Here is a 27,426-nt window from a genome sequence, read left to right as displayed (position 1 = left end):
GGGCATTGACAGGCGTCACTGATGGGCACTGAAAGGCAGCACTGATACATGACACTGATATATGGCACTGATAGGCGGCACTGACTGGCACTGATAGGCGGCACTGACTGGCACTGACTGTCACTGATTGGCAGCACTGATAGGCATTGATAGGTGGCACTGATGGGTGACATTGAAAGGCAGCTCAGATGGGCACTGAAATGTGATATGCACTGGTATGCACTGATATGTGGCATTGATGTGGCACTGATGGGCACTGGCACGTGGCACTGACAGGTGGCACTTCTGGGGCCACACTGATCATCAGGGCACACTGATCAGGTGGAGGGACAGAATATCACTCGATTCCCCCATCAAGTCAGTGTTGATGGGGGAATGCCTCCCGCAGAGCTATTGTGTTCTGTCAATTTCAAAGACTGGGATGCGATCCATGTGGTTCAGAACATGCCAGTCATAAAGAACAGACATATGTCAGCTGAATACACAGTGATGTTCAATCTTCATGTGACAGTATCAAACCTAGCCTGTCATAGTTGATCCCTGTACAGGTAACACATACATCCTGCAACACATATATCTGATGACTGAACTGCCATGACCTGTCTCAGACTAGGAGGTAAAGTTCAGCCTGATGACACAAAACTGAACGTTTTGTACTAATTGTCTATAGGAGAGACAAACAGGTTAGACAGATAAAACATAATACTGTACACTCGTACTACCAAATAACTAGGTTGGAACATAAAGTACCATCCTTGCATATGACCCATGTGTCAATTGTATCTAAAAAGTGATACTAAAGCTTTGTTTTTTTTTTGTTTTCTTTTTTTAAGTAAAACAACAAACATGTCTATAGTTACCTGCTCTGTGCAGTAGTTTTGGACACAGCTGCCCCGATCCTCTTTTTGGGTCCTCCTACAGCACTCTCTTTCCCCTGGAGCAGTGCCCCCAGAGAAAGCTGCTTGCCCTGAGGGGCAGCGCTGCGTGCTTGCTCCCGAGCCACTGCTCTATACATCCATAAATGGCCCCACCCCCGCTCTCTCCTCATTGGGAGCCAATGGGCTACTGCTGCCGTCTCATCCAATGAGGTAGGCGAGTCCCCATCCAGCCAAGGCTAATCACATCACTGGATCAGAGGGGACTCGGAAAAGGATTGGCTGCACAGTGTTTTTACCTTCATGCATAGAATGATACTAAACACACACTGTTAAATTTACATTGTCCCTCCTTTTTCAGTATGCGGATGATGGCACTGTAATTATTTTAATTAAAAAAAAAATCTAAGTACATTTTTTCTTATCTATATACTGTACAGCTGTCACATGACCTAGCTCTTTCCCAGCCTTTCTGCAGGGAAACATAAGCAGGAGGAACTTCTAGTGCTCTGCTGCTGATCACATGTTCAAAAGAAAAAAAAAAGCCTTTGGGATGCAGAGTAAAAATAAACAATTAATATCAATAAACTGTTTTAAGTAATCATACAAATATAAATTTGTAATCAAAACTTTATTATTTTTTAGCAATAACATGGTGTGGGTGGATTTCTGGCAGTGACAGGTTGTGTCATGCCCCTCCAGCCTGTGTCTTAGTATAACAGGGATGTCAAGCCTCCATCAAACAAGATGTATTATCCCAACCCCCCATTGTGTTTAGCTTTAACTACTGACAAATGAATTACATGAGTTCTGTTGGAGATTTAGGCCTCATGCACACAGGGATTTTCTGCAGCCACTTTTAGGTGCTTCAGGCTTTTTTTTTTTTTTTTTACTGCTTCCAAACGGCCATGTTATTCTATGTGTCCGTGCACAGAAGCTTTTAGTACAGTAGCGTTTACCAGCAGGAAAAACTCCCAGGGTCAGAATGTCCAGGAGCAGCAACGATTTAGCAGAAAAAACGCCTGACAGGCATAAACGCATCTGAATGCGCCTAAACGTGTGATAACAGTAGGCACGTTTAGCGTTTGAACATTAGTTCACTTCAATGGCCAGAATAAATTCTGATGCTTAAAAAATGAGCCTAACTCTTGTAAAAGCGCTAGATGCTTTGACAAGTGTCAGCCATTTTTCTGCCAAAACGCTGCTTCCAAGAGGAGGAGTATTTTTAAAACGTCCTGTCTGCATAAGGCCTAAATGTAAGGCACCCATTAAAATGTTACCCCGGAAAACCTGAACAATTCAGATATAGCAGAAGTTATAAAATAAGTAAGAAATAATTAAGAAATCCATTGGCCCCAACACTACAAAAATGTAATATAAGGCGGCTAATAGATAACCCCAATTTACAAAGGGTGGAATTCCAGACCAGTCTGCCTATTTTCTTCAAAGTTCAGGCACACACCAGTTAGACCAGATGTGGCCACTGCAGCTTATCCATGTATTTGCAAATGTGTGCAAACCAAACTCCTTGTTTTTAACGTGAACTGTTAGGGCCGATTTGGTTTGTTGCAGGCTGGCGAGTAAGCTGGGAAATTCTGTTTGTTGTTTTTTGTCATGTGTTGCCCTTCCATGTGCTCTTTGCTGCAAACGCTAGTTATAGGTTGGGGTGGTTGCCATTTGTTTGTACTGTTGGTGAAGAGGTGCACTGGCTACCTTCAGCTGCCGTTGGATGTCCGGTGCATCCCTATACCTTTAAGGAGGGGTGGGTTCCCTCCAGCCATAGCTGCCCTTAATCTGTCCATTACTGTATACGTATTTCAACTTGGGAGACTCTCAAAATTATAGTGTTAGAACTACAGTACACTGGGGTGCCATGATGTGGCCACTGCAGCTTATACATATATTTGAAAATGTGTGCAAACTAAACCCCTTGTTTTTAATGTGAGCTGTTAGACAGGAAAATTCAGTGTGTTGCAGGCTGGCTGGTAAGTAAGCTGGGAATGTTTGTTTTTTGACATGAATTGCCCTTCCATGTGCTCCTTGCTGCAAAGGCTAGGTGGGGTGGTTAGCATTTATGGTTACATGGTTACCAGCAGATTGAAAAAAAAAAAAAAAAAAAAAAAAAAAAGGATCAGATTCCCCCATCCATACATTTGATGTGGATGAGGGAATCACTATCGTTGTGCTATTGTGTTCTGACAGCAGGGAGATGTCATCTCTGTCAAAATACTGTGATCAACGCTGACAACTATGGCCGGCGACATTAATCTTTAAGGGAAAACCCCAACAGGCTGCTTGTACACGTCAATCAGTAGATTGATTTGCATACAACCAGCCTACCCATACTTTCATTGAAATTCGCCCGGTCCCTGCTGAACTGGCCGAATTCGAGCCATGTATGACTGCCTTTAATTTTACTTATTTCCTCATGTCTTCAGGAAATCATAATTTCTCTTTCTGCAGGAGATCATAATTTCTTTCTGCAGGATCACACCCTGAACTTCCTTTTTCTAGGTCATAATAATGCCCCCCCCTCCCGCTTTGGCGGTATGCAGAATACATTGCACATGCAGTGCATTATAGGACCCGACAGACAGACAGCCTCCTGGTGTCATCAGCAAAGGACCGGGCATGCAGTGACATTTGGTGGCTTATTGCAGGTCACAGTTGGACTCACTGGGCAGTTGAGTGTGTTATTTGTGCTCAGGACAGCAGACCAGGAGGGGTCCCTCTTTACCTGAACACTGATGACTGGTCTACACACGTGATATGCAGTTCCTATGCCTTTACCTGCACACAGCCGCTCACAGGTCACAGCTCCATACAGCCAAGCTTTCCCATCTGACAAGTATAAACATACATTACATGCCAAATTAGAAGGTGACTCGGGTCACCCAGTTCTGTAGAATGCCAAGTAGGCAAAAGGGCAAAATCTAAATTTAATTTATAAACAAAATGTTTTAAGCAATATGCTATGCAGCAACTGCAAAAAATTCCATGTCTGGAAAATGTTGGCAGGATATTCATACATTACATTTGGCAACCTCTTAATCAACAGAAATAGGAATAAGTCATACGGGATGAAGGCATCTTTAGGGCAGCCTATGGAGTAGGGGTTATAATCTGCCAGGCTTTCCTGAGGTTTCTTTACTTTCTGATATGTCCCTCAACAAAGAGACAGTTAAACCATATGGTTGAGCTGCATTTTTACCACCCCCAACTGCACCTCTCAAGCTCTAAAGGCAACAAACAGGTTCTTATACCTGCTGTGATTGCAGCAGGAATTAAACCCCCCCAGGTGAATGGGGCCAAGTTGCAACAACCCCACAACCGTGTGATTTGCACATGCTTGTGGCATTGTGATACTAAAACAGCGGGTTAAAACGGGTGGTGTGGAGGTGACATATCACCTCTTCACCGCCTGTCAAATGCCTCTGAAAAGCAGCTCAGGTATGGATTGCTTTCCAGAAGAGCAGAAGTCATTGCTGCTGATGTTAAAAGCCCCAGAAAACAAAAAAAGCAGCTCTGATCATACAAAATGAGGGGTAAAGATTAGGTAACATACATTTATACACACACACATAAACATTACAAACACACACACAAACACATACAAACACATAAACAACACACATACAAACAAACACACCCAAACACAAACATACACACACAAACATACAAACACACAAACATGCAAACACACACTTTTTAAAAACTGTAGTACTATACCTGCACTGCTGGGTACTACACTTCACAGTAGTGCACTATAGGGGGAGGCAGAGCAGGTCATGACTCTGGAACACACCGCCCCTTCCACTGCTTTACATGTCATTCTCTTGAGTCCTGACGGAGCTCCGGCTGTGCTGATACACAGTTCAGGGGACCAGAGGGAGCTCATTCTAACAGCCTTTCCCAACAAGGATGCGGCGGCACCTCTGCTTAACCCCCGTTTGAGAAAGGCTGCTTAAGCCCTGGTTCACACCAGTGCAACTTGACAGTTCAAAGTCGCATGACAAGTCTCACCCCATTTGCAGCAATGGAACCGTACAAATTGTTTAGACTTAATAAAGGTTCCTGCACAATTTTGTGCGATTTCATTGTGACTTGCACTAACATTTGTTTAATGAAGTTTAAAGCAGCAATGAAATGCACATTAAAAATCACACTGATCTTCAGCTTTGAAATCGCACTGAAGTACCACGACGTCTAAACCGCACTGGTGTGAACCAGGGCTTAGGCCCCTTCAAAGCTAGGGCGGACTCCACCAGGAGTCCACTTCTTCAGTGGGGGATCTGTCCACTGATCCCTGCTGAGCAGATGGATGGCTGGTTCGGACATGGAGTGGACACAGACACAGTCTGTTCTCCTCTATGGGCGGTCAGATGTAAAATGAACTGTCTGTCCATTTACACCCGACTGCCATCCGGATTGGATTTAGGTGGGTGAAAACATACAGGTCCATTTACACCCACACAGAGGACAATGGAGGGTCCAATCGGATCCGCCTGAAAAACTGACAGGCACACAAGATTGGTCCACTCATGTGAAAGGGGCCTTAACGGGACACTAAACCATATCCTTATTCTCCAAAAATAACACATCCACTACTTAATGGCCCTGCAATCTATTTTTCATGAAATTGTTCCTGTGTCATTCTGCTTCCTTGTAATGTCCTTTGGGAGCTCATAAACCTCTCCTTTTCCCCCTCATTTCTGTTTGCTTGCAGCCAGTAGTGCACATAAGTTGCTGTCATGTGCACACTATACATCCCACAGTCCATAGTCCATCACAGTCTGAACTCTTAAACCAGAGAATAGTGTCAGTTTAAAGTGGTTGTAAACCTCAGACATGAAATATGAACATTAGTGTGCACTTGTCTCAATCCAGAGCACTAAGTGTAATTTCTGTCTGCTGCTTCATTCCTCTGCACTCAGCATGAATCACTTCTCACAAGCTTTCCTGACACCAAAAGAAAATTAGTGACGGAAGGGACCTCCAGCAGATTGACAGCCTCAGCTCTGTTCCTGTGAGCTGTGTGGAGGGGAGGGGGGGGGGGGTGTCTCTTCCCTCCAATCCGCTCTCCAAGCTCTCCTCATTGAGCTCTAGTGTGTTGTTTCAGCTCTCCGCCCCTTTTTTGTCTGAACTCTTAGACAAACTTTATAAATTCAGCAATTTGAACAGATGTAGAGAATACAACAGATAAACAGGTACAACTTATGTAGGATGATTTCTTTCATCTCTGTATCACCTGATGCCAATCACTTCACTGGGTATATGTAGGAGTTTAGAACCACTTTAATGCACTCCTGTACTGAAGTAGTCAGCAAATGCTGTGAATAAGGAAAAAAAAGGGAAGAAGACTCACTTCTACAAATAGTAAAAGGTATTAGAACAGCAAAGTACACAGAAAAGCCACTTCCAAAATACACTGAGTGACACCATAAAATCACAAGCATCATTTATAGGAGTTTTCCATTGCAGCAAGTCTACTATTGAGTACTGGTAAACATAGGAATAGGCAAGAACAAATGATCCTTCTACCACTGACTTTACACAGGAACGTTTGGGCTCACTTGTAGAACTCTGGGTCCTGGCTTACTAAACACGATACATCCGTATCCTGGATTCCACACTAGGCTCATTACAAAAGGACACTAAAATGTTACTAATTTATTTACTAACAAGCGGTTTCAGATATCCTTCTGACCTCAACATTCAGCATTGATGGCCTGGTTACCAAGGAAGGCCAAGTGCAACTGGAGAAGAAAATGTGTAGTGGGAAACTCCATCAAAGTTTCCTCCAGGTACTCTGGTTTCCTCCCACTTTCCAAAAACATGCTGCTAGGTAAACTGGCTCCTGTCTAAATTGGTCCTAGTATGTGTACTGTATATATGGATGTGAGTTAGGGACCTTCGATTGTACGCCCCTTGAGGGTCAATGCATTGTACCCTCAGGCTTGGTGTGGGTTAGCTGCACTTTCCCAGTGACTTCTATTATATCCTGCAGTTTTGGTGCGCAAAGTACACTATATTGCCAAAAGTATTGGGCCAGCCCTCCAAATCATTGGATTCAGGTGTTCCAATCACCTCCATGGCCACAGGTGTATAAAATCATGCATAGGTTGCCATCTGTGCAATAAGTCCATCCGTGACATTTCCTCGCTACTAAATATTCCACCGTCAACTGTTAGTGGTATTATAACAAAGTGGAAGCAACTGGGAACAAAAGCAACTCAGCCATGAAGTGGTAGGCCACGTAACATGACAGAGCGGGGTCAGTGCATGCTGAAGCGCACAGTGTGCAGAAGTTGTCAACTGTCTGCAGAGTCGATAGCTAAAGACCTCCAAACTTTGTGTGGCCTTCAGATTAGCACAACAACAGTGTGTAGAGAGCTTCATGGAATGGGTTTCCATGGCCGAGCAGCTGCATCCAAGCCTTACATCACCAAGTGCAATGCAAAGCGGCGGATGCAGTGGTGGAAAGCACGTCGCCACTGGACTCTAGAGCAGTGGAGACGTGTTCTCTGGAGTGGCAAATTACGCTTCTCTGTCTGGCAATCTGATGGATGTGTCTGCATTTGGCGGTTGCCAGGAGAACGGTACTTGCCTGACTGTATTGTGTCAAGTGTAAAGTTTGGTGGAGGGGAGATTATGATGTGGAGTTGTTTCTCAGGGGTTGGGCTTGGCCCCTTAGTTCCAGTGAAGGGAACTCTTAAGGTGTCAGCATACCAAGACAATTTCATGCTTCCAACTTTGTGGGAACAGTTTGGGGATGGCTCCTTCCTGTTCCAACATGACTGCCCACCAGTGCACAAAGCAAGGTCCAAAAAGACATGGATGAGCGAGTTTGGGGTGGAGGAACTTGCCTGGCCTGCACAGAGTCCTGACCTCAACCCAAACCTTTGGGATGAATTAGAGCAGAGACTGCAAGCCAGGCCTTCTCATCCAACATCAGTGCCTGATCTCACAAATGCGCTTCTGGAAGAATGGTCAAACCTTCCCATAGACACCCTTCTAAACCTTGTGGACAGCCTTCCCAGAAGAGTTGAAGCTGTTATAGCTGCAAAGGGTGGGCCAACTCAATATTGAACCCTACAGACCAAGACTGGGATGCCATTAAAGTTCATTTGCAAGTAATGGCAGGCGTCCCAATACTTTTGGCAATATAGTGTAAGTTAAAGTGCTATCCGGAAGCTGGAATTCTGGATACAATGGAGGCTTCCCCTTACTTTAAACACCAGGAACAGGATCTAAAAGAAATTCCAGATGCAATCAACTGCTATGGCTGTTACCCAGCAACATTATAGTACTACCATCCCCTGACAGATATCCAGCTATGCAAGTTACACCTTCATTAGGACTTTGACAGAAGACACATACTACAGAAAATATAGTGAATGGACGTGCTGAGATATTTCAATTATGAAACCAAATGATACTTCCTCATACCAAAGATGTCAGCCCACCATCAGATAGGCAGAGATAGGCTAGGTTTACTTCTGTGTGGGTGGTTGCTGCTGTGGGACCAACACCTCTTCCCGCAACAACCCACACAGTGAAATGTAGGAGATGTGGGTAGGTGCCATTAAGGCTAGGTTCACATAAATGCAGCTGTGCAAGCCACGGTTTGCACAGGCACAGCAGCCCATTCATTTGAAGGAGCTGTTGTACCTCATAAAATGAAGGATAAAGGTCTCTGCACTATTTTTGAAATCGCAGCCTATGCCGGAACCGCAAGTATGGTGCGGTTCCTAGTACGGGTGCGATTCCCAGTGTGCCATTAGGATTAATGGTCCCCACCCGCATCTCACTGGGCGGGTGGTTGTGGCTGCGGGAACAGGTGTGGGTCCCACAGTGGCAAACACCCGCACAGGTGTGAACCCAGCCTATTACTAATGGCATGCACTGGAAATCGCACCTGCACTGGCAACCGCACTGTACTTGCAGTTTCCATGTGGGCTGCAATTTCAAAAATAGTGCAGGGACCTGTTCCCTGCTTTTCAGGAGGCACAGCAGCTCATTCAAATAGGATGCTGTGGCCAGGCAAACCGTGGCTCGCACAACCACCCGCACAGGTGTGAACCCAGCCTATTACTAATGGCATGCACTGGAAATCGCACCTGCACTGGGAACCGCACTGTACTTGCAGTATCCATGTGGGCTGCAATTTCAAAAATAGTGCAGGGACCCACTCCCTGCTTTTCACAAGGCACAGCAGCCCATTCAAACGAATAGGATGCCGTGGCCAGGAAAATGGTGGCTCGCACAGCCACATATATGTGAACCTAGCCTAAATTCGGAACTATACCCCCCCCCCCATAATCCCCAGCGGGGGATGTACTGGAGCTCCCCACTGGCTGCTGACATCTTAAGAGGGATGGCTTCAAAGTATCCATACACGGCCATTTTGATTGGCTGGGGTGAGATCATGTCACTCTGGCGCATGTGTTGGATTTCTTACGCTGAGCAAGTTTTATTTAAAAAACATTTCACTTTAAGAATGATGGAGACAGTTACCCTAATACAAGTCACTGGAGCTCTGTATCCCATCCTATTACCTGGCCAAATGATGACAGAGGTGCACATGCCATGCTAGGAACCTGCTCTCTACTCTACACAACGGTAAAGGACTGAGCCTTGCCCAAGTTCCAAAAGCTTGGAACGAGTACTTCTACTTGCCAGAATTGATTAAAAAAAGGAACATTCCAAATAAAAAAAAATATTATTCATTATGATGTACACATAAGCATAACATTACAGGTATAAAAATTTTTTTAGAAAATTGTTCAAATTTTTAGTGTTCAGACACCCAACAGCTGAACACTCTTAGGATTTTGTTCAGAAATTTTAAAGCCTCATGTACAGTACACATGAACTCCTCTAGACGTTAAACGCAGCAAAAACGCATGGAAAAGCGGTACCGCGTTTAGTGCTTGGACATTCATTTATTTGATTGGCCACAGTATTTTCCATGGACATGAAAAACGCCCAAGCGCTAAATGCGGCTAGCGTTTAGGCGTGTTTTTGCCCAAAACGTTCCTCTCCTGAATGCGATTCTTCAGCATTCAGGACAGCAATGTTGAACTGCCCCTAAACGCTGTTGCTTCTAAACTCTGGTAAAAGCCTATGTGTACATGGACCCAAATCTTTCATTGAGTTGAGTTCAGGGACTTTGGCAAAAAAAAAAATGCTAAAAGCTCCTAAACTCACATTTAAGAGAAGCAGTGTACATGAGGCCTAAGGGCTCGTTCACACTTGGCTGTTTTACCAACGCTTGCCAAACGCCCCTATAGCGTTTGGCAAGCGTTGGTCCGGCGTTTGCGGAGCGTTTTTTAATGCTCGGCAAACGCTCCACAAACCCCGCATGCACAGTTTAGCGGCAGTTGCTAGGCATTTGCTGAGCGTTAAAAACGCCCCACAAACGCCTATAATGCAGTTTGAATGGTGTTACCGCTCTGCAAATGCCCCGCAACCGCCGGCCGGGCGTTTGCGGAGTGGCACCATAGACTAGAATAGGAGGCTTCAACGCCTCCTGACTCGATCAGAGGTGTCCGTTTTGCCGTGACACAACGCAACGCGACGCAAACTCTCCCGTTAGAACAGCACCATGTGCTGTAATGTGCAGAATTGGCAGAGGCGTTTGGGAAGCGGTAAAAACGCTGCCCATACGCCTCTCTGCTGCCTGCACACAACGTAGTGTGAACGTAGCCTAAGAATGTTAATTTTATTTTCTAATTGTTAGTGAGGTCAAATCAATGTTCATTTGCAGCCGCAGTGATGTTGAACATCTTGACCTCTGGAACACCCTATACCAGTGGTCGGCAAGCCGCGGCTCGCGAGCCACATGCGGCTCTTTACACATTTTAATGCGGCTCTTCTGTGTGCCGGGCGCTCGCTCCCCTCCCTCCTCTCCCTCCTCTCGGGCGGCTGCTCCCCTCCCTCCTCTCGGGTGGCCGAGGACTCTGCAGCTAGCCCAGCAATGATTGGCCAGTCTCGCTGCCACTCACATCCTGATAGCTAGTGATTGGCTGTCAGGATGTGTGTAGGCGGGGCAGCGTGACGAACGTGAGGGGAGCTAGGCTCCTCTCACAGTCCGCCCTGAAGACCGGAACGGAGCGGGGAGCACGGCGAGAGGAACGCGCGGAGCAAAGGTAAGTGAATTGACACAGGAGGGACTTGACTTGCTACTTACTTACTACTACTATATGAGGGATGAATTAATATGGGGGATGAATTACTATAGGGGGGATGAATTACTATGGGGGATGAATTACTATATGGGGGATGAATTACTATGGGGGATGCATTACTATATGGGGGATGAATTACTATATGGGGGATGAATTACTATATGGGGGATGAATTACTATATGGGGGATGAATTACTATATGGGGGATGAATTACTATATGGGGGATGAATTACTATAGGGGGGGATGAATTACTATAGGGGGGGATGAATTACTATATGGGGGATGAATTACTATATGGGGGATGAATTACTATATGGGGGATGAATTACTATAAAAACTTATTGAAACTAAAAACAGTGTACCATCCTATGTATTTTCAGTTTTAAAAATGTGGCTCTCAAAATAAATTTCAATCGTGGTTTTGGCGAGATTTGGCTCAGTTGAAAAAAAAGGTTGCCCACCACTGGTCTATACCAATATGCAGATTCACTGGGGCTGATCAGTACTAAATCAGATTTAATCTTTTACATTCAAGGGAAAAGGAACAAGATTGGGCACTAGTGGTAGAAATGCTACATGTGGTGCAATGTTGTCTATTTTTTTTCTTATAAAAGTCGAGGGACAGCAGCAGTTTAATGTCCAGAAAGCCCAGTATTGTCCAGGCTTCTGGATTATTTGGTTTGCTTCTAAGAAGTGCCTGCCACAACCAATTCGGAAAGACTGTGTTGAGGCATGTTTATTTCCTGTATATAATACGATTATAATTAAGGAGGAATGAGATTGTTTATGGTATTTGGTTCTTAGCATTCACATCATGGTTATTAAAGGAACAACATTCAATGAATATCTTCTCAGTGATGCATATTTAACAACACATCAAGCAATGTATCTTGTTTACCAATGTAGACTACATCAACGATTAACTCTCCGTATCTTTCTAAGTAAGCAATGCAATCTCTGTACAGACATTAGATGACTGTTGTGTGATCCCACAGATTTTGGAAGAACAAAAGACAGTCAGGACGGCTGGGGGCAGCCTTAAGCCAGCCATACATGGATCGAAATCCTGTTGGTTCTGCAGGGACTGTCCAAATTTCGATTCAGATATGTACAGACAATCTACTGACTGACCTCTGTACAACCATACTATTGGACATTTTCCACATGATCAGCACTGCCAGCTAGAGATGGCAGCGCTGATCAGTGTATTCTGACGGTGGGGAAGTCTAAAGCTTTTCCTCCCCTGCAAGCCACTAGTCAGGATGCTCTTGAATGTCATCAAGATCGATGCAAAGCCCATGGTCCTACATGAGAAATAAGGACTCCAAGAGACAATCCACTGCCAGAGTGTAGGGAAGCGCAATCTGTCTGAGCAGCGGAGGATCAGGTAGGTAAACTGCGTTTCCTTCCCCTAGACCTACATGATTAGTTAATCCATGCAAAGCAGGACCAGCCCACTGCAGGAGAGAATTGCTACTTTCTCTGGAGTTGGGCTTTAAAGATGTCAACAGACATAAGACAACGTCTGACTGATCATGCCAGTATAGAAATAAAGGTGTACTAGAGTTCCCTCCGAGACCCTGGCAATCAAACCCAAACCAAACATTCTTGGGAGACGAAGGTCCTCCGCTCTTCCTCCATTGCCCAAACATGGATATTTGCCCAATAAACATCATGCACAGTGCCACCATCTCAGGTATCCAACCAACTCTCAAATTCAGAAGCAGCAATGGGAAGGGTCCCTTTAGGAACAGACAGGAACAATAGGTTGTCCACTGAGGAAAAAAGAAAAGGAAAAGAAGTCTTGACTAGAGTTTAAGTACAGAATCCTCCAAAATCCTCCACCAACCCAAAAGTCGCTATGAGCCTTGCTGCAGGTGTTCCATTAAGTGTTAGAAGTTCACTGACGGATGTTAATTGTGCCTGGAGCTGCTTCTGCAGACTGGTGGTACAGTGACATGGAAGAGCTGTATATAGAGCTGCAGAATCCTTGTGTGAAAATAATATTCTTTTCAGAAAAAAAGCTTTCCACAAAAATGATCCAACATCTCCGCCCATGAGACACCAGAGATCCCACCTCTCCGCACATGCGGCACCAGCGATCCCACCTCTCCGCCCATGCGGCACCACCGATCCCACCTCTCCGCCCATGCGGCACCAGCGATCCCACCTCTCCGCCCATGCGGCACCAGCGATCCCACCTCTCCGCCCATGCGGCACCAGCGATCCCACCTCTCCGCCCATGCGGCACCAGCGATCCCACCTCTCCGCCCATGCGGCACCAGCGATCCCACCTCTCCGCCCATGCGGCACCAGCGATCCCACCTCTCCGCCCATGTGGTACCAGCGGCACCACCGATCCCACCTCTCCGCCCATGCGACACCAGCGATCCCACTTCTCCGCCCATGCGACACCACCGATCCCACCTCTCCGCCCATTCGGTACCAGCGATCCCACCTCTCCGCCCATGCGGCACCACCGATCCCACCTCTCCGCCCATGAGGCACCACCGATCCCACCTCTCCGCCCATGGGGCACCAGCGGTCCCACCTCTCCGCCCATGCGGCACCAGCGATCCCACCTCTCCGCCCATGCGGCACCAGCGATCCCACCTCTCCGCCCATGCGGCACCAGCGATCCCACCTCTCCGCCCATGCGGCACCAGCGATCCCACCTCTCCGCCCATGCGGCACCAGCGATCCCACCTCTCCGCCCATGCGGCACCAGCGATCCCACCTCTCCGCCCATGCGGCACCACCGATCCCACCTCTCCGCCCATGCGGCACCACCGATCCCACCTCTCCGCCCATGCGGCACCACCGATCCCACCTCTCCGCCCATGCGGCACCACCGATCCCACCTCTACTCCCATGCGGCACCAGCGATCCCACCTCTCCGCCCATGCGACCCCAGCGATCCCACCTCTCCTCCCATGCGGCACCAGCGAACCCACATCTCCGCCCATGCGGCACCAGCGAACCCACATCTCCGCCCATGCGGCACCAGCAAACCCACATCTCCGCCCATGCGACACCAGCGAACCCACATCTCCGCCCATGCGACACCAGCGAACCCACATCTCCGCCCATGCGACACCAGCGAACCCACATCTCCACCCATGCGACACCAGCAACCCAACATCTCCGCCCATGCGACACACTCGATCACGCATCTCTACCCATGCAACACACTCGATCCCACATTTCTACCCATGCGACACACTCGATCCCACATTTCTACCCATGCAACACACTCGATCCCACATCTCTACCCATGCAACACTAGCGATCCAACATCTCTACGCATGAGACACTAGCGATCCAACATCTCTACGCATGAGACACTAGCGATCCAACATCTCTACGCATGAGACACTAGCGATCCAACATCTCTACGCATGCGACACTAGCGATCCAACATCTCTACGCATGCGACACTAGCGATCCAACATCTCTACGCATGCGACACTAGCGATCCAACATCTCTACGCATGCGACACTAGCGATCCAACATCTCTATGCATGAGATACTAGTGATCCAACATCTCAACGCATGTAACAATAGCGATTTAATATCTGTACATAAGTTTGCACTAGAAAACTGGTTCACCCAGGCTGCTAATTATATAAGATCCTGTATATACATACCAAGATCAGCCATTGTTTAGCTTACAGTGACACTGCCACAATGTGAGCATTGCTTTTTAAACCAAAACAGCCCATTGTAACCTTTAACCAGATGTCCGCTCAATCTTCACATTCCCCCAGTAGACAAACTGCACTTTTTCAGCCTTTGGGGCATCTGAAAATTCAAACCACCACCAGTTCAATAAACACCAAAGATCTTATTTTCCTGCAACCTCTCCAACTCACATCAAAGCCTACAGCAACAATCTCTACAAGAAACACCCCTGTAAACCAGAAATACGTGATCTGTAGGTACTGAACGGTCACTTAGCTCACAGGGTTATTGCCTTCTCACTTTGTGAGTTGATTCCGATCAACAAAACACAAGGAATAAATCCTCCTTTGGATGTGTTTATGGAGAGGTTTATGAAATACTCTTTTGAAAAACAAGTTCATCTTCAGGCAAATTTGCCAATTCCCCCCATGCATCCCCATTTCAACCAGATTTTTCTCCTTACTAAAACCATCTTACTCTTATTCGTGGTCATGTAGCCCTTTGTGGCACCCATCCTGAGGCAGCAGACCAGTGGTCCACCGCTGCAGTCTTGGCCCTCCAATCAGTTTTGTGGCGCCTCTCAATGTCACATCATCAGTCCACCGCTGGAGTCCTCAGAATCTTCACTGATGGAGGTGTCCATATCACCAGTCAGCGATGTGGACATCCAAAGTAGCCTCTGACTTTGCACTGAAGAGTCAAGAAGACTAGGGACATGGTGCATCACATGACCATAAACATAGGTAGGTATTTTGGGCATTTTTTTAAATGAATGGGTAATTTAGCAAGAAAGGGGTAGAGGTATGTTTGCATGGAATTCAGTGTTAAAGTCCATCTATAGTGTACATATGTTTTCCAAGTTTGAGTATTCAGTCCATCTTGCTGCTCCTTTTGGTAACTGCCATTTTTTTTTTTTTTAACTCTCCTAGTTGAGGCGCACTGGAATTCCTCCTCATACATCAACACAGGGGCTACAGTGCTCTAATCTAAGGCTAGGTCCACACCATAAAACGCAGCCTTCTACCATGCAGGCTACAGTGTTCGCTCCGGCAGGGAGCGGTGTGATGTGCACATCAGCAAACTGCTTGTTTTTGTCCAACTTTATTAAAGTGTCACATAGAGGTAGATTTACTTAAACTGGAGCACTCAGAATCTGGTGCAGTTGTGCACGGTAGCCAATCAGCTTCTAACTTCAGCTTGTTTAATTAAGCTTTGACAATAAATCCCGGAAGCTGATTGGTTTCTATGCAGAGCTGCACCAGATTTTGCACTTTGCAGTTTTAGTAAATAACCCCCATAGGGACACTTCACACAAGTCACTGGACCTCAGTGTGTGGTGTTGCTGTTTGACGACTTGTGGTGCCATCTAATGCTGTGCTGAAAATGAAGACCTGCTGCACCTTTCCGCACATCACACCAGTGTTTTGGTGTGAACAAGGCACATTGAAAACAATTGTTTTATAAATGGTCTAGTGGTGGCCTGCGTTTACCAGCGTGTGTCACTGCACATAGTGGGGTTGATTTACTAAAACTGGAGAGTGCAAGATCTGGTGCAGCTCTGCAGAGAAACCAATCAGCTTCCAGGTTATAGCCTGGGTTCAAACTTCTGCGGTGCGGAACATCACATGTGATTCGCACAGGGACCGCACCGCATTCCTGTGCAAATCACATGCGAATTCTGTGCGGTACAATTTGAGCCATACATTTTGTATGGCTCAAATCGCACCGAATCCACACCAAAAAGATGCAGGACCCTTTTTTTATCTGCACTAGAATCGGATCACATGGGTATTCACACTCATGTAATCCGATTCTGCACATCGCACTGCGTTTTGTGAAGTGATTTCAGGGTGTTGTTAACTTAACATACACACCCTCAGCTGTTCACATGAACGAGGTGAGATTTTGATGCGGTGAGGAATTCACACAGAAACTACTGAGAATTCTGCACCGCATCAGTGTGAACCCGGGCCTAAAGTCAAAACTTAATTAAACAAGCTGAAGTTAGAAGCCGATTGGCTGCCATGCACAGCTGCACCAGATTCTGAGTCCACCAGTTTTAGCAAATCTCCCCCTCAGTGTCACTTCCGCCCCTTCCCCTTGATATGGACATCCCTATGCTGTCATTCACAATGCAGAAGTAGAAGATAGACACAGCCAATGCGAACTGGCCCTGCATAGCAGGATTTTCAGCACTGTGATACCCCTCTTCCTCTACTTGTGAGGTGAAACAGCACTGAACAGGGTGACAACACCGCAGTGATTTTACTGCAGGGGAACCTGTTGTCACCCTGCTAAGGAAGTGCCAAGCATTAGTTTTTTTTTTTTTACACAGATTAAATAGGAAAAGGCAAATTTAATTTAAAAGTATGCAGTTTGGCTTTTGTCACTGTAAATGTTTTAAACATTTACTATAATTGCATCAACAATACTATTATCACAGGTACTTCTACAGCGCCATCAATTTATGCAGAACTTTACATATTTATTGTTCATTCACACAAGTCCCAAACCCTCAAGTGGCGTACAATCAAAAGGTCCCTAACATTCATATACTAGGGCCAATTTAGACAGCAGCCAATTAACCTACCAGCATGTCTTTGGAGTGTGGGAGGAAAGCAGGAGTACCGGGAGGAAACCAGAGAACCTGGAGAAAACCAGAGTACCGGGAGGAAACCAGAGTACCGGGAGGAAACCCACACAGGCACAGGGAGAACATGCAAACCCCAGGCAGGTGGTGCCATGGTTGGGATTCAAACCGATGACCCAAGTACTGCCAGGCCAAAGTGCTAACCATTTAGCCACTGCGCTGCCCTTACTATAATTCTAGCAACAATAGCATCTACCAAAATGTACAATACAAGTGACTGATAAATGCCTGTTACAGCAAATTTACAGTCCTAGGTGCAAATGTGAGCAAATTATTATTACAATAATAAACATAATAAAAAAAAAAAAGTGTAAAGAGAAATAAAAGGAAGAATACTGTACACATTTTAGGATGGATGGCTGTATGTACAGACATATATACTGTATACACACACTCCAAGTGTCCGCTAATGATATCAATGACTGGTGATGACATGCACATTGTACTGTCTATCACATACATCATTACAGACACACATATGTAAGCGCTGGATCTCTCTCTTTTGGAAATCCTACATCTCATCACTGTTGGGCAATCCCCGCCTGCGTTCACAATTGTACTTACAATGTTTCTTGCCATCAATGAGCTTCATTGTTGGGTGTATAATGCAGCAAAGCCTTCAGTGACAGAATGACGATCCAGAGAGATGCGACCAGCACCTTCGCATTTCAAGACTGTCTGCTCTGAAATCACTAGGAACAAGGTCACGCTTTTTTTTTTTCTTTCCTGCATATAAATTGTGAAACGCCCGGTGAACTGTGCCTTCTCTACATGGTATTTACAATGCAGCCACAAAAGCCATGCTTCCTCCCGGCTGATTGGCTGATTAGCAGTCCGGCCTCCCATGGTGTCAGTAGGTGTGTTTGGCTTTCTGCTGCTCTCATTGGCTGCTCCAGTCTGGCATTTAACACCACATTGATTTTAAGCAGTCTACTGACTGTGTTCTCACCAATCCTCCCCCGACTTGTATGCTGCTGATGGGGAGGCTGGAGAGCCCTCTACACAGGGAGAGGGGGGAGTGCTGCCAGCCCAGATGAGGTGCTGCTATCCTGGATGACTAGGCTCCCCTGTACAGAGCTAGTACACCGGATCAATGGACAGCCATCATGTCATCAGCATCTACATACACTGCACACCCCCCTACATCACTCCGCTTTGTAATAAACAGGACATTTCTGGGTGAAAACGGAGGGCTCCGTCACCCCTGGTTCACACCAATGTGTTTTTTAGTGCTTTTTACAGAAACGCACTACAGTCCATTTAACATGGTTTCCTATGGGACATGTTCACATCTGCTTTTTTGAGCTGCTGCATTTTTGGAAAGGGTCGGGGACTTTTTTAAAAGCAAAAAGCATTGTTTTGGCAACAACAGAGTTCAATGGAGAAGCTGCTGAAATGAATGTAGTGTGTTTTTACCACGTTGTGTATTTTTTTCTGCCTAGCAACAACAACAAAAAAAAGCTGAAAAGAAAGCAAAATGTGTTAAAAACGCAGCAAATACGTGTGTAAAAACGCAAGCACAATGCAAAAAGCATTACAACACGGATCAACAACAAACAGCAGAGGTGTGAACCAAGCCTTAGGCTGGCCATAGACGGGTCGTTTATCGGACAAATTTTCGACCGATAAACAAAAAATCGGTTGATGCTGCCACCAATGTCCATGAAAAACGGCTGTTTTTCCAGCATGATCGCTAAAATCAAACAAGAAGATCCGCGAAAGACGGCCGATGGTATTGCCCCACTAATGGCGTGAATATCGGCCGATTTTTGGTGCGGATGAAAATTCAGCCAATAAACGACCCGTCTATGGCCTGCATTACACCAGATGCAATCAAATGTGATTTTAAACACAAAATGAAGGTATATACATAAAAAAAGCAATTAAAAACTCCTGCTTGCAGCAAGTTTGGCGAGTTAAAAAAACGCACCAAAAATGCCTCTTCCCATTGAAATCTGTGGAAACCGCCTGAAAAAAGCGCTTTTGGTGCAGTTTTTAAGTCATGTGTCCTTTAAAAAAGCTCAGAAAGCACGGCAAAATCGCCTATGCGTTTTTGCAGCGATCAGTGTGAAAGTAACCTAACTGATCACATGTGCAGCGTCATATCAACTGCAGATCCAACCGAAGCCAAGATGGCAGATTCCTTGGCTGTGATGGAGAGGAGGGGTTTTGCAGCTAGCCATTTCATTGGCAGGGCTTGCCAGCGATTTGCAGCAGTGGGTTGTGCTCCGCTAAAAATCGCTCTCCTTCAGCAATAGTAGCCAATCACAGCAATTGCTGCAACATTTCATAGAAAAGCATTAAGCCTGATTGCCGCTAGTGATGTCACCGAGCCAAGATGCTGATGTCACTATGTGATGAATCACTCAACATTTTGAACCCCATAGAAAATCATCACCATATTCTGAGCAAGAAATTGCTGGAACAGAAACTAGGGATGTGGAGGGGGGAGGGCTCAGTCACTGGACAGCGGAGATTTGCAGCTATCTTAGGGGGGGGGGGCATTCAAAACTCCCACCTGACTGCCCCCTACACACCCGTCATTCATATCACACAATCCCATCTAAACTCCCTTACTGTCATGACCCCCCCCCCCCGTGAGCCATAACCAGTACAGACTATGGGGCTCATTCATATGACTGATTAGGACCAGACACCACCCAGATCAGTGTACTTCTGCGGTGGGTACAGTCACATGTCTGCGATCAGCTGCGACATATCACCCTGTACCAGGGGCGGACTGACCATTTGGAAACTCGGGCACTGCCCAAGGGCCCGGGGTCAGTAGGGGGCACCATGAGATGCCCCTGGTACCTTTTTCATAGGCTTTTTTTAATTTGGCCAAGGACACAGGGGCCCCATGATCCCCTATTGCCCAGGGGCCCCATGAGTTGTCAGTCCGCCCCTGCCCTGTACAGATAAATGACAGACACCGTCCACATGTAACTGCCCAATGCTTGTTGAGGTGCATTGTGTTAAAGTGACTAAATCCTCACATATACCCAGTGAAGTGACTGGCCTCGGGTGATACACAGAGATGAAACTAATTCTCCTACACAAGTTGTATCTGTTTATCTGCAGCTGTCTGTCCCCTACATCCATTCAAAGAGCAGAATTGACACAGGATCTCTCAGCTCTGAAAAGCAGGGGGCAGGGATCTGAAGTTACATCAGTGAGGAGAGCTCTGAGAACTGACTGGAAGGAGGGACACACACACCCTCCACACAGGAACAGAGCTGAGGCTGTCAATCACAGGCTGTGCCCTCCACTGTCACCATTTTTCTCTTGGTGTCTGGAAAATGTGTCAGATGTTACTCATGTTGATAGCAGAGGAAGGGATCAGCAGACAGAAATCTCTCCTGATTGCTCTGGACTGATACAATTACACACTGTAGAATATGTTTTGTTCATATTTCATGTCTGTGGTTTACAACCACTTTAGGTCCTGGTTCAGGCCGGATGCGGCTTTGAATTTACGCTACTTCAGCGCAATTTTAAAGCCGCTGATCAGTGCGACTTCATATGTGGCTTACTGGCATCTGTGCGCCTTCATGCACAGATATCAATGCAAATCGCACATGAAGTTGCAAAAAATAGAGCATGAACCTTTTTCAGAGTCGCATCGATTTGAATGTTTCCATTGTCGCATATAGGGTGAGACTTGTCATGTGACCTTGAAATGTCAAGTGGCACTGGTGTGAACCGGGCCTAAAGGCGGCCCCTTCATCTTGGGTGGAGAGTCAATGGATAGGCGCAGACGTGTATATGTAGCGGCACCTTGTCCACTGACGCAGCGCACCCCATAGGACGCCATGCAGGTGCATTATGATCACATTCAGGACCCGCTCACACCATCTTGCTGCAGCAACATGCATGCCAAGGGCCCAGTCACCTCGGTGTCAGCGATGTGGATACATTTTTTATTTGCAGTTTTTAGTGCACTTTATGGAAAAAACAGCCGGAGAGTCCTGTCTTCCAGAGCAGGGCAGTGACGTGGCCATCACGTATGTACAACACACGTGTCTTAGGGGCATTACAGTGGTACGTGTGAATGGGACCTACAGGCATTCGTGCAATGCGGTGCGATTGATCCCATGCCCCCACCTCTGGACATGCCTTGCGGTACAATGACTGGGGGAGGGGGCAGAAGAGGGACATCCACCTTCATCTGTTGTGGTTTGGAATAAATGCAACTACAATGAGATGATGTGAAGGGCCCCGAGAATGAATGACAATGAGATGGTGTGAAGGGCCCCGAGAATGAATGACAATGAGATGGTGTGAAGGGCCCCGAGAATGAATGACAATGAGATGGTGTGAAGGGCCCCGAGAATGAATGACAATGAGATGGTGTGAAGGGCCCCGAGAATGAATGACAATGAGATGGTGTGAAGGGCCTCAAGAATGAATGACAATGAGATGGTGTGAAGGGCCCCGAGAATGAATGACAATGAGATGGTGTGAAGGGCCCCGAGAATGATGACAATGAGATGGTGTGAAGGGCCCCGAGAATGAATGACAATGAGATGGTGTGAAGGGCCCCGAGAATGATGACAACGAGATGGAGTGAAGGGCCCCGAGAATGAATGACAATGAGATGGTGTGAAGGGCCCCGAGAATGAATGACAATGATATGGTGTGAAGGGCCCCGAGAATGAATGACAATGAGAAAGTGTGAAGGGCCCCGAGAATGATGACAATGAGATGGAGTGAAGGGCCCTGAGAATGATGACAATGAGATGGAGTGAAGGGCCCTGAGAATGAATGACACCACAGCGCACGGAGCACAGGTGTGAGTGCAGGTGTCAGATGACAGAACCCCTCCCCCCCATACACTGCAGTGCCCCCCCGCTGTCACACTCACGGGGTCTGCTCCTCCTCCCGGAGTCCATCCTCCGCCTCATTCGGCTCTTCTTGGCCGGGGAGCCGTGCTGGTGGTGCCCACAGTCCGGGGTGGCTCGGAGCGGACCATGCTCTCCCGGGCCTCGGCTGCTCTCCCCGTTCACCAGCCCCGGTGGATAGAATCCGTTCTGCAGGCGGGGGGCAGAGGCCGCCTCGGGCTCCGCTGGATCCCCCATCACTACCAAGTGCACAGGGGGGCGTCACAGCGAGCGCTGGACCCGGGGAGGGAGAGTGACGTCAGCGGGGGCTTGGCCGAGGCCGGTCCTTGTCATGGGGCAAGCCTGTCGGCTCGGTGCTTGGGAATGCATACTGCGCAGGCGCATAAGAGGAGGGGGTAGCGCACGTGAGCGAGCAAATCGGCAAGGTGAAGCGTGCAGTGTAACCTCCAGTGTCGCTCTGATTGCTACACATCACCTGATTTCTGTCGCCCCGCCCCCGTGCTAAACCCCTCCCCTATTGTACACGGTGTGGAGGGTGACTACTCTGTGTGGCTCTCCTGCACACTGATCGCTGCAATGCACGGATTGAGGACATTCAGTATAGGGGGATACGTGGGCCATCGCAAATTCATGTGTGCGCCTCCTTTGGGGGGGCTATGAGAAATGCCCCCCCCCAATAGGCCTGTAGTTAAAGGGTAACCAGGGGTGGACTGACCAGAAAGTCGGGCACTGCCCGCGGGCCCGGGTTCAGTAAGGGGCCCCATGAGATGCCCTTAGTACGTTTCATAGGCTATTTTGAGTGTGGGCGACCACACAGGGGCCCCATGATCCCCTACTGCCCAGGGGCCCCATGAGTTGTCCGTCCGCCCCTGAGGGTAACTCGACGTTTGTGGGGAAAAACAAATAGCAAATAAAACCAAATGTATACAATTGCAACACAAGTCACATTGTAATTGAATGGCATTAAAAATGACTTTTCCTTTTCATTCTGCAGCGCCGTCATTTTCTATAAAATGCAATATGGCTACTCGGGGGCCTTCTGTACGCAGATGGTGTATGGAACACCGCCTAGAAATATTTCCTGCTTGTGTGATTGGCTCATTGATTTTCCCTGTAGTCTGTGCTAAGACACAGGTCAGATTTTTGGCATCCCCTGCAAATAAAATGTCATTTATGGTGAGACACTCCCAAAGGAAAAGTCTAAAGGGATGCAGACCCTGCCACTTTCCTCAGAAGCATGTACTAAGATACTAGTCAGATTTTTGGCATCCCCTGCAACAAAATGTCCTTTTTGGGGAGATACTCCCACAGGGAAATCATGTCTGAGGGCCAGTTCAGATTACATGTGTTTCAGTTGTTTTTTTTCTGCATCCAAAATGCACAGAAATTAGATTATATGGTTGTCAATGTCATAGTTCACATCAGTGCTTGCAGTTCCAGTGTGTTCCGGATGCAGAAAAAAGTAGAACAGGCTACATTTTTCTTGAACAAAACTGTACTGAAATGCGGTAAAACGCTTCAAAAACGCACCAGAACGCACTGGGATGCATATGTTCCTATTTAAATAAAAGAAAAAGGGAAAAAATGAACCGTAATGCATTAAAAATGCACTGGAATGCGCCAAAAATGCATCAAAAACGCACATGCAGAAACACATCTGGAACGCATCTGGACAGCGTTTCTGTGGTGTGAACTAACCCTAAAGGGATGCAGTCCCTGCCACTTTCTTCATTAGCTCCCTGCAGGTGTAGCAGCTGATAGATAATTATGAAGTCCCTTTCATACAGATTCAGCCTGGGTTCACACTGAAGCGGTGCAGAATTCACAGCGTTTTCTGTCCAAATTCTGCACCGCATCACAATCGCACCCCATTCATGTGTATGTTAAGTTAACATCACCCCGAAATCGGTTCGCAAAGCACGGTGCAATGTGCAGAATCGGATTGCTTGGGTGTGAATACCTATGCGATCCGATTCTAGTACGGACCAAAAAAAGGATCCTGTACCTTTTCGGTGTGGATGCGGCATGATTGTAGCCATATAAAATGTATGGCTCCAATCGCACCGCGCACAATTCACATGTGATTTGCACAGGAATGAGGTGCGTTGAGAATCACATGTGATATACCGCACTGCATATTTGTGAACCCAGACTCACTTTGCATCAGGGGCGGACTGACAACTCATGGGGCCCCCGGGCAATAGGGGATCATGGGGCCCCTGTGTCCTTGCCCAAACTCAAAAAAGCCTATGAAAAAGGTACCAGGGGCATCTCATGGGGCCCCCTACTGACCCCGGGCCCTCGGGCAGTGCTCGAGTTTTCAAATGGTCAGTCCGCCCCTGCTCTGCATATGAACACAAACAAACATCTATTCCTTCAAGATAACAAACGGCAGGAATCTGCAACAAAGGTTGTTGAAATCCTTGCAATCTATAAAGATCACCCAGAGGGAAATGGTTTTTTTCCCAACAAAAGTGGAGTTAGCCCAGACTGACATATGTGCGGCCGTGCGGGCCCCGATTTGTGGGGGTACAAGAGCCCATTCATTTGAATAGACTCCCGAGCCACGGGACACGCAGGGAAGAAGTCCCTGCACTTCTTTGGAAATCGCAGCCTGCATGGTAACCGAGGTTCCCAGTACGCAGTGGCGTCCCTAGGCAGGTGTGGGGGTGCTGCCCGCACCAGGTGACACCGACCGCATGGGATGACACCGGACCCGCTCCACGAAAAGGTAAGTTGTAAAGAATGCCGATGATCCCTGCAGGATGGATCGGATCTGCGGATTGGGGAACATAATGGATCAAACTCCGATCCATTATGCTCAATCCACAGATCCGAACCATCCTGCGGGGATCGTCGGCATGCAACCTACACGGGGTGACACCGGACCTGCTCCACGAAACGGTAATTTGTAAAGAAAGCCGTCAATCCCCGCAGGATGGATCGCATCTGCGGATTGAGCATAATGGATTGGAGTCCGATCCATTATGCTCGATCCGCAGATTAGATCCATTCTGCGGGGATCGACGGAGGGGGGTGTCACTAAGTGTTACCACACCAGGTGACACCAACCCTAGGGACGCTCCTGCCAGTACGGTTGCGATTTCCAGTGCAGGTTCCACATTCCTCTGTGTTGGCGGTGCGGCTGCAGGTATTTGTGCGGGTCCCGCAGCGGCACCACCTGCACAGATGTGAACCAAGCGTTAAGCTTGCCGTACACAAATAGATATTCATTTAATAATTTTCATTTAAAAAATATTCGTTTGATTATCTAATCGTTAGTGAGGTCAAATCAATGTTCATTTCGACAGCAGTGACAAGAAAATTTGAAGGGGCAGGAAGGAAAACTTCTCCTAATCGAACAAATTTTCAGCCAGTGTTATTGTTCAAAAATTACATTCATTTTAAAGGTGAATGTTAAAAGCAAAAGACAATTTTCCAACGACATTCGTCCATTCATCGAATGTGCAAAGAATTTTCTTTCGACTTTTCTTAGGAATATTCTTGTCCGCAAATCTACACGTGTATGGCCAGCTTTATTCTTAAAATAAGAGAATCAGAACCATTGCTAAGGCTCGGCTGACATTATAAATCGCACAGGATTGCACACCACATTCCTGTACAATTCACATGCGATTCAGTGCAGTGCAATTTGAGCCTATTTATTTTGAATAGGTTCAAAATGCACTAAAGTAGTATATGCATTACTGTTGGAAACGCTCTGCAAGCGGATCACATGGTAGTTTTGTACAAGGCAATCAGGTGCAGGCAAAGGCATTTGGGGTGTTGTTAACATTTCACTGACACCCTCTGTGACCAAGCCCCCAAACGATGGGCGAAATGTGTCAGAGGGGGTGGCCAGAACAGTAGCAAAGGTCATTCCTTAACTTTGGACTCCTGTTGTGTCACGTTTTTCAGCATTAGAGCATTTTGTACAGCTAAACATCTCCTCTAGAAACCCACTAGTCCTGGGATTTTGTTCCAGCCAAAAAACACACCTGACAAAAAATGCTGATTACAGCCTATGTGTGCATGGACACATAGGATAACATGCTGGGGGGTTTACTAGCTGCAGAAAAAAACGTCAAAAGCCAAAAACAGCCGCTGTAGAAACGTCAGTTGTGCATGAGGACTAACTAGCATGCTTTACTGCATATACAGACTGATTTTACTGTTGTGGGTTTAGTAACGCTGCAGAAGTGCAGCTCAATTTACATTCTGTGGTGGAAAGGTGTACCTTGTAGTGGCAGGATATACTTTTTTTTTTATACTTTTATATATCTTTTTATACCGTTAAAGTGTAACTAAAAGCAAAACAATTTTTTTACTTAATTTTTAATATCGTAAGGGAATTTTATAACCCCTGACAGTTTTTTTTGGCTTCTGTGTCCCACTGAGGAAATTTCCCTTCACTTCCTGTCCTATAGCCAAAACAGAAACTGAGAAGAAAACCCTTCAAAGTGAGGGAATCCTGGTGTGTCATCAGAACTAGTGTCCTTATTGAAAGATTTCCCATTTATTAGTGTTCTGATATAAACCTCAAATTTGGGATTTTCTTTTATTTTCACTCTTTCACAGGACAAATAGAAAGGGTTAATCTCCCTAACAGGGGTAATAAACACTGACAGGGGTACTAATTCCTCTCCACTCTATCCAAAACTAAACAAAAAAAAGTTTTTGCCTTTAGTTACACTTTAAAATAGCTACCGATGATTATATAATAGTTACAGAAACTAGCCTCTGCTTTTACTTCTCCTTATGTTTAATGTACATATGCATCTGCGTGTTGTAACCCGTGACCACAGGATCAGTGCAAAATCTGGAGACATTAAGTCATAAACCTTATAAATGAAATATATGCAGACAGCGGGGAAAGTCCAGCGGAAAATCCAGAAGCCGTCTAATATTTTTACCAATCCTCACCATCACCTGAGTGTAGTCACCAGTTTCTGATCAATCATCAAAACCATCTGACCAGTGACCAAAGACTGTTGAAAATACACGTCAAATCTGTAATATAAAGTGACGGTCCCAGCATACATTTGATGTTTGTGTCTGATCTCCCGTACTAAGTGTCAGATTTATAAAGGGGAAAAAGGACCAACTGCCCCGGGCCCCCCTCTATACAAAAATCATATAAAACAATATTAAAAAAATTATATATGAATAATAATAAATAAATAAAT

The 27,426-nt window shown here is 46.5% G+C and overlaps 1 protein-coding gene across 2 annotated transcripts in view; it reads right to left on the bottom strand.

Annotated features, from left to right (window-relative positions):
• PANK1 (pantothenate kinase 1) overlaps positions 1-22,696 on the bottom strand; it is a 75,599-nt gene extending 52,903 nt beyond the window's left edge. The window contains exon 1 of one of the 2 annotated variants that reach the window (XM_089692772.1): positions 22,264-22,696. In XM_089692772.1, coding sequence (XP_089548898.1) covers positions 22,264-22,477 — 214 coding nt within the window. In that variant the 5' untranslated portion in view covers positions 22,478-22,696. Of the gene's footprint in view, positions 1-17,963; positions 18,157-22,263 lie in introns of those variants that run through there. The other variant, XM_089692773.1, reaches the window with a different exon arrangement.
• Between the last annotated feature and the right edge of the window lie 4,730 nt (positions 22,697-27,426).

Source organism: Staurois parvus, unplaced genomic scaffold, assembly GCF_062004578.1.
Source record: "Staurois parvus isolate SC_StPar_1 unplaced genomic scaffold, SC_StPar_1.0 ptg000604l, whole genome shotgun sequence".
NCBI classification, from domain to species: Eukaryota; Metazoa; Chordata; class Amphibia; order Anura; family Ranidae; genus Staurois; species Staurois parvus.
The sequence above is the reverse complement of the archived record's forward strand: the minus strand, read 5'-3'. Positions and strand labels throughout refer to the sequence as shown.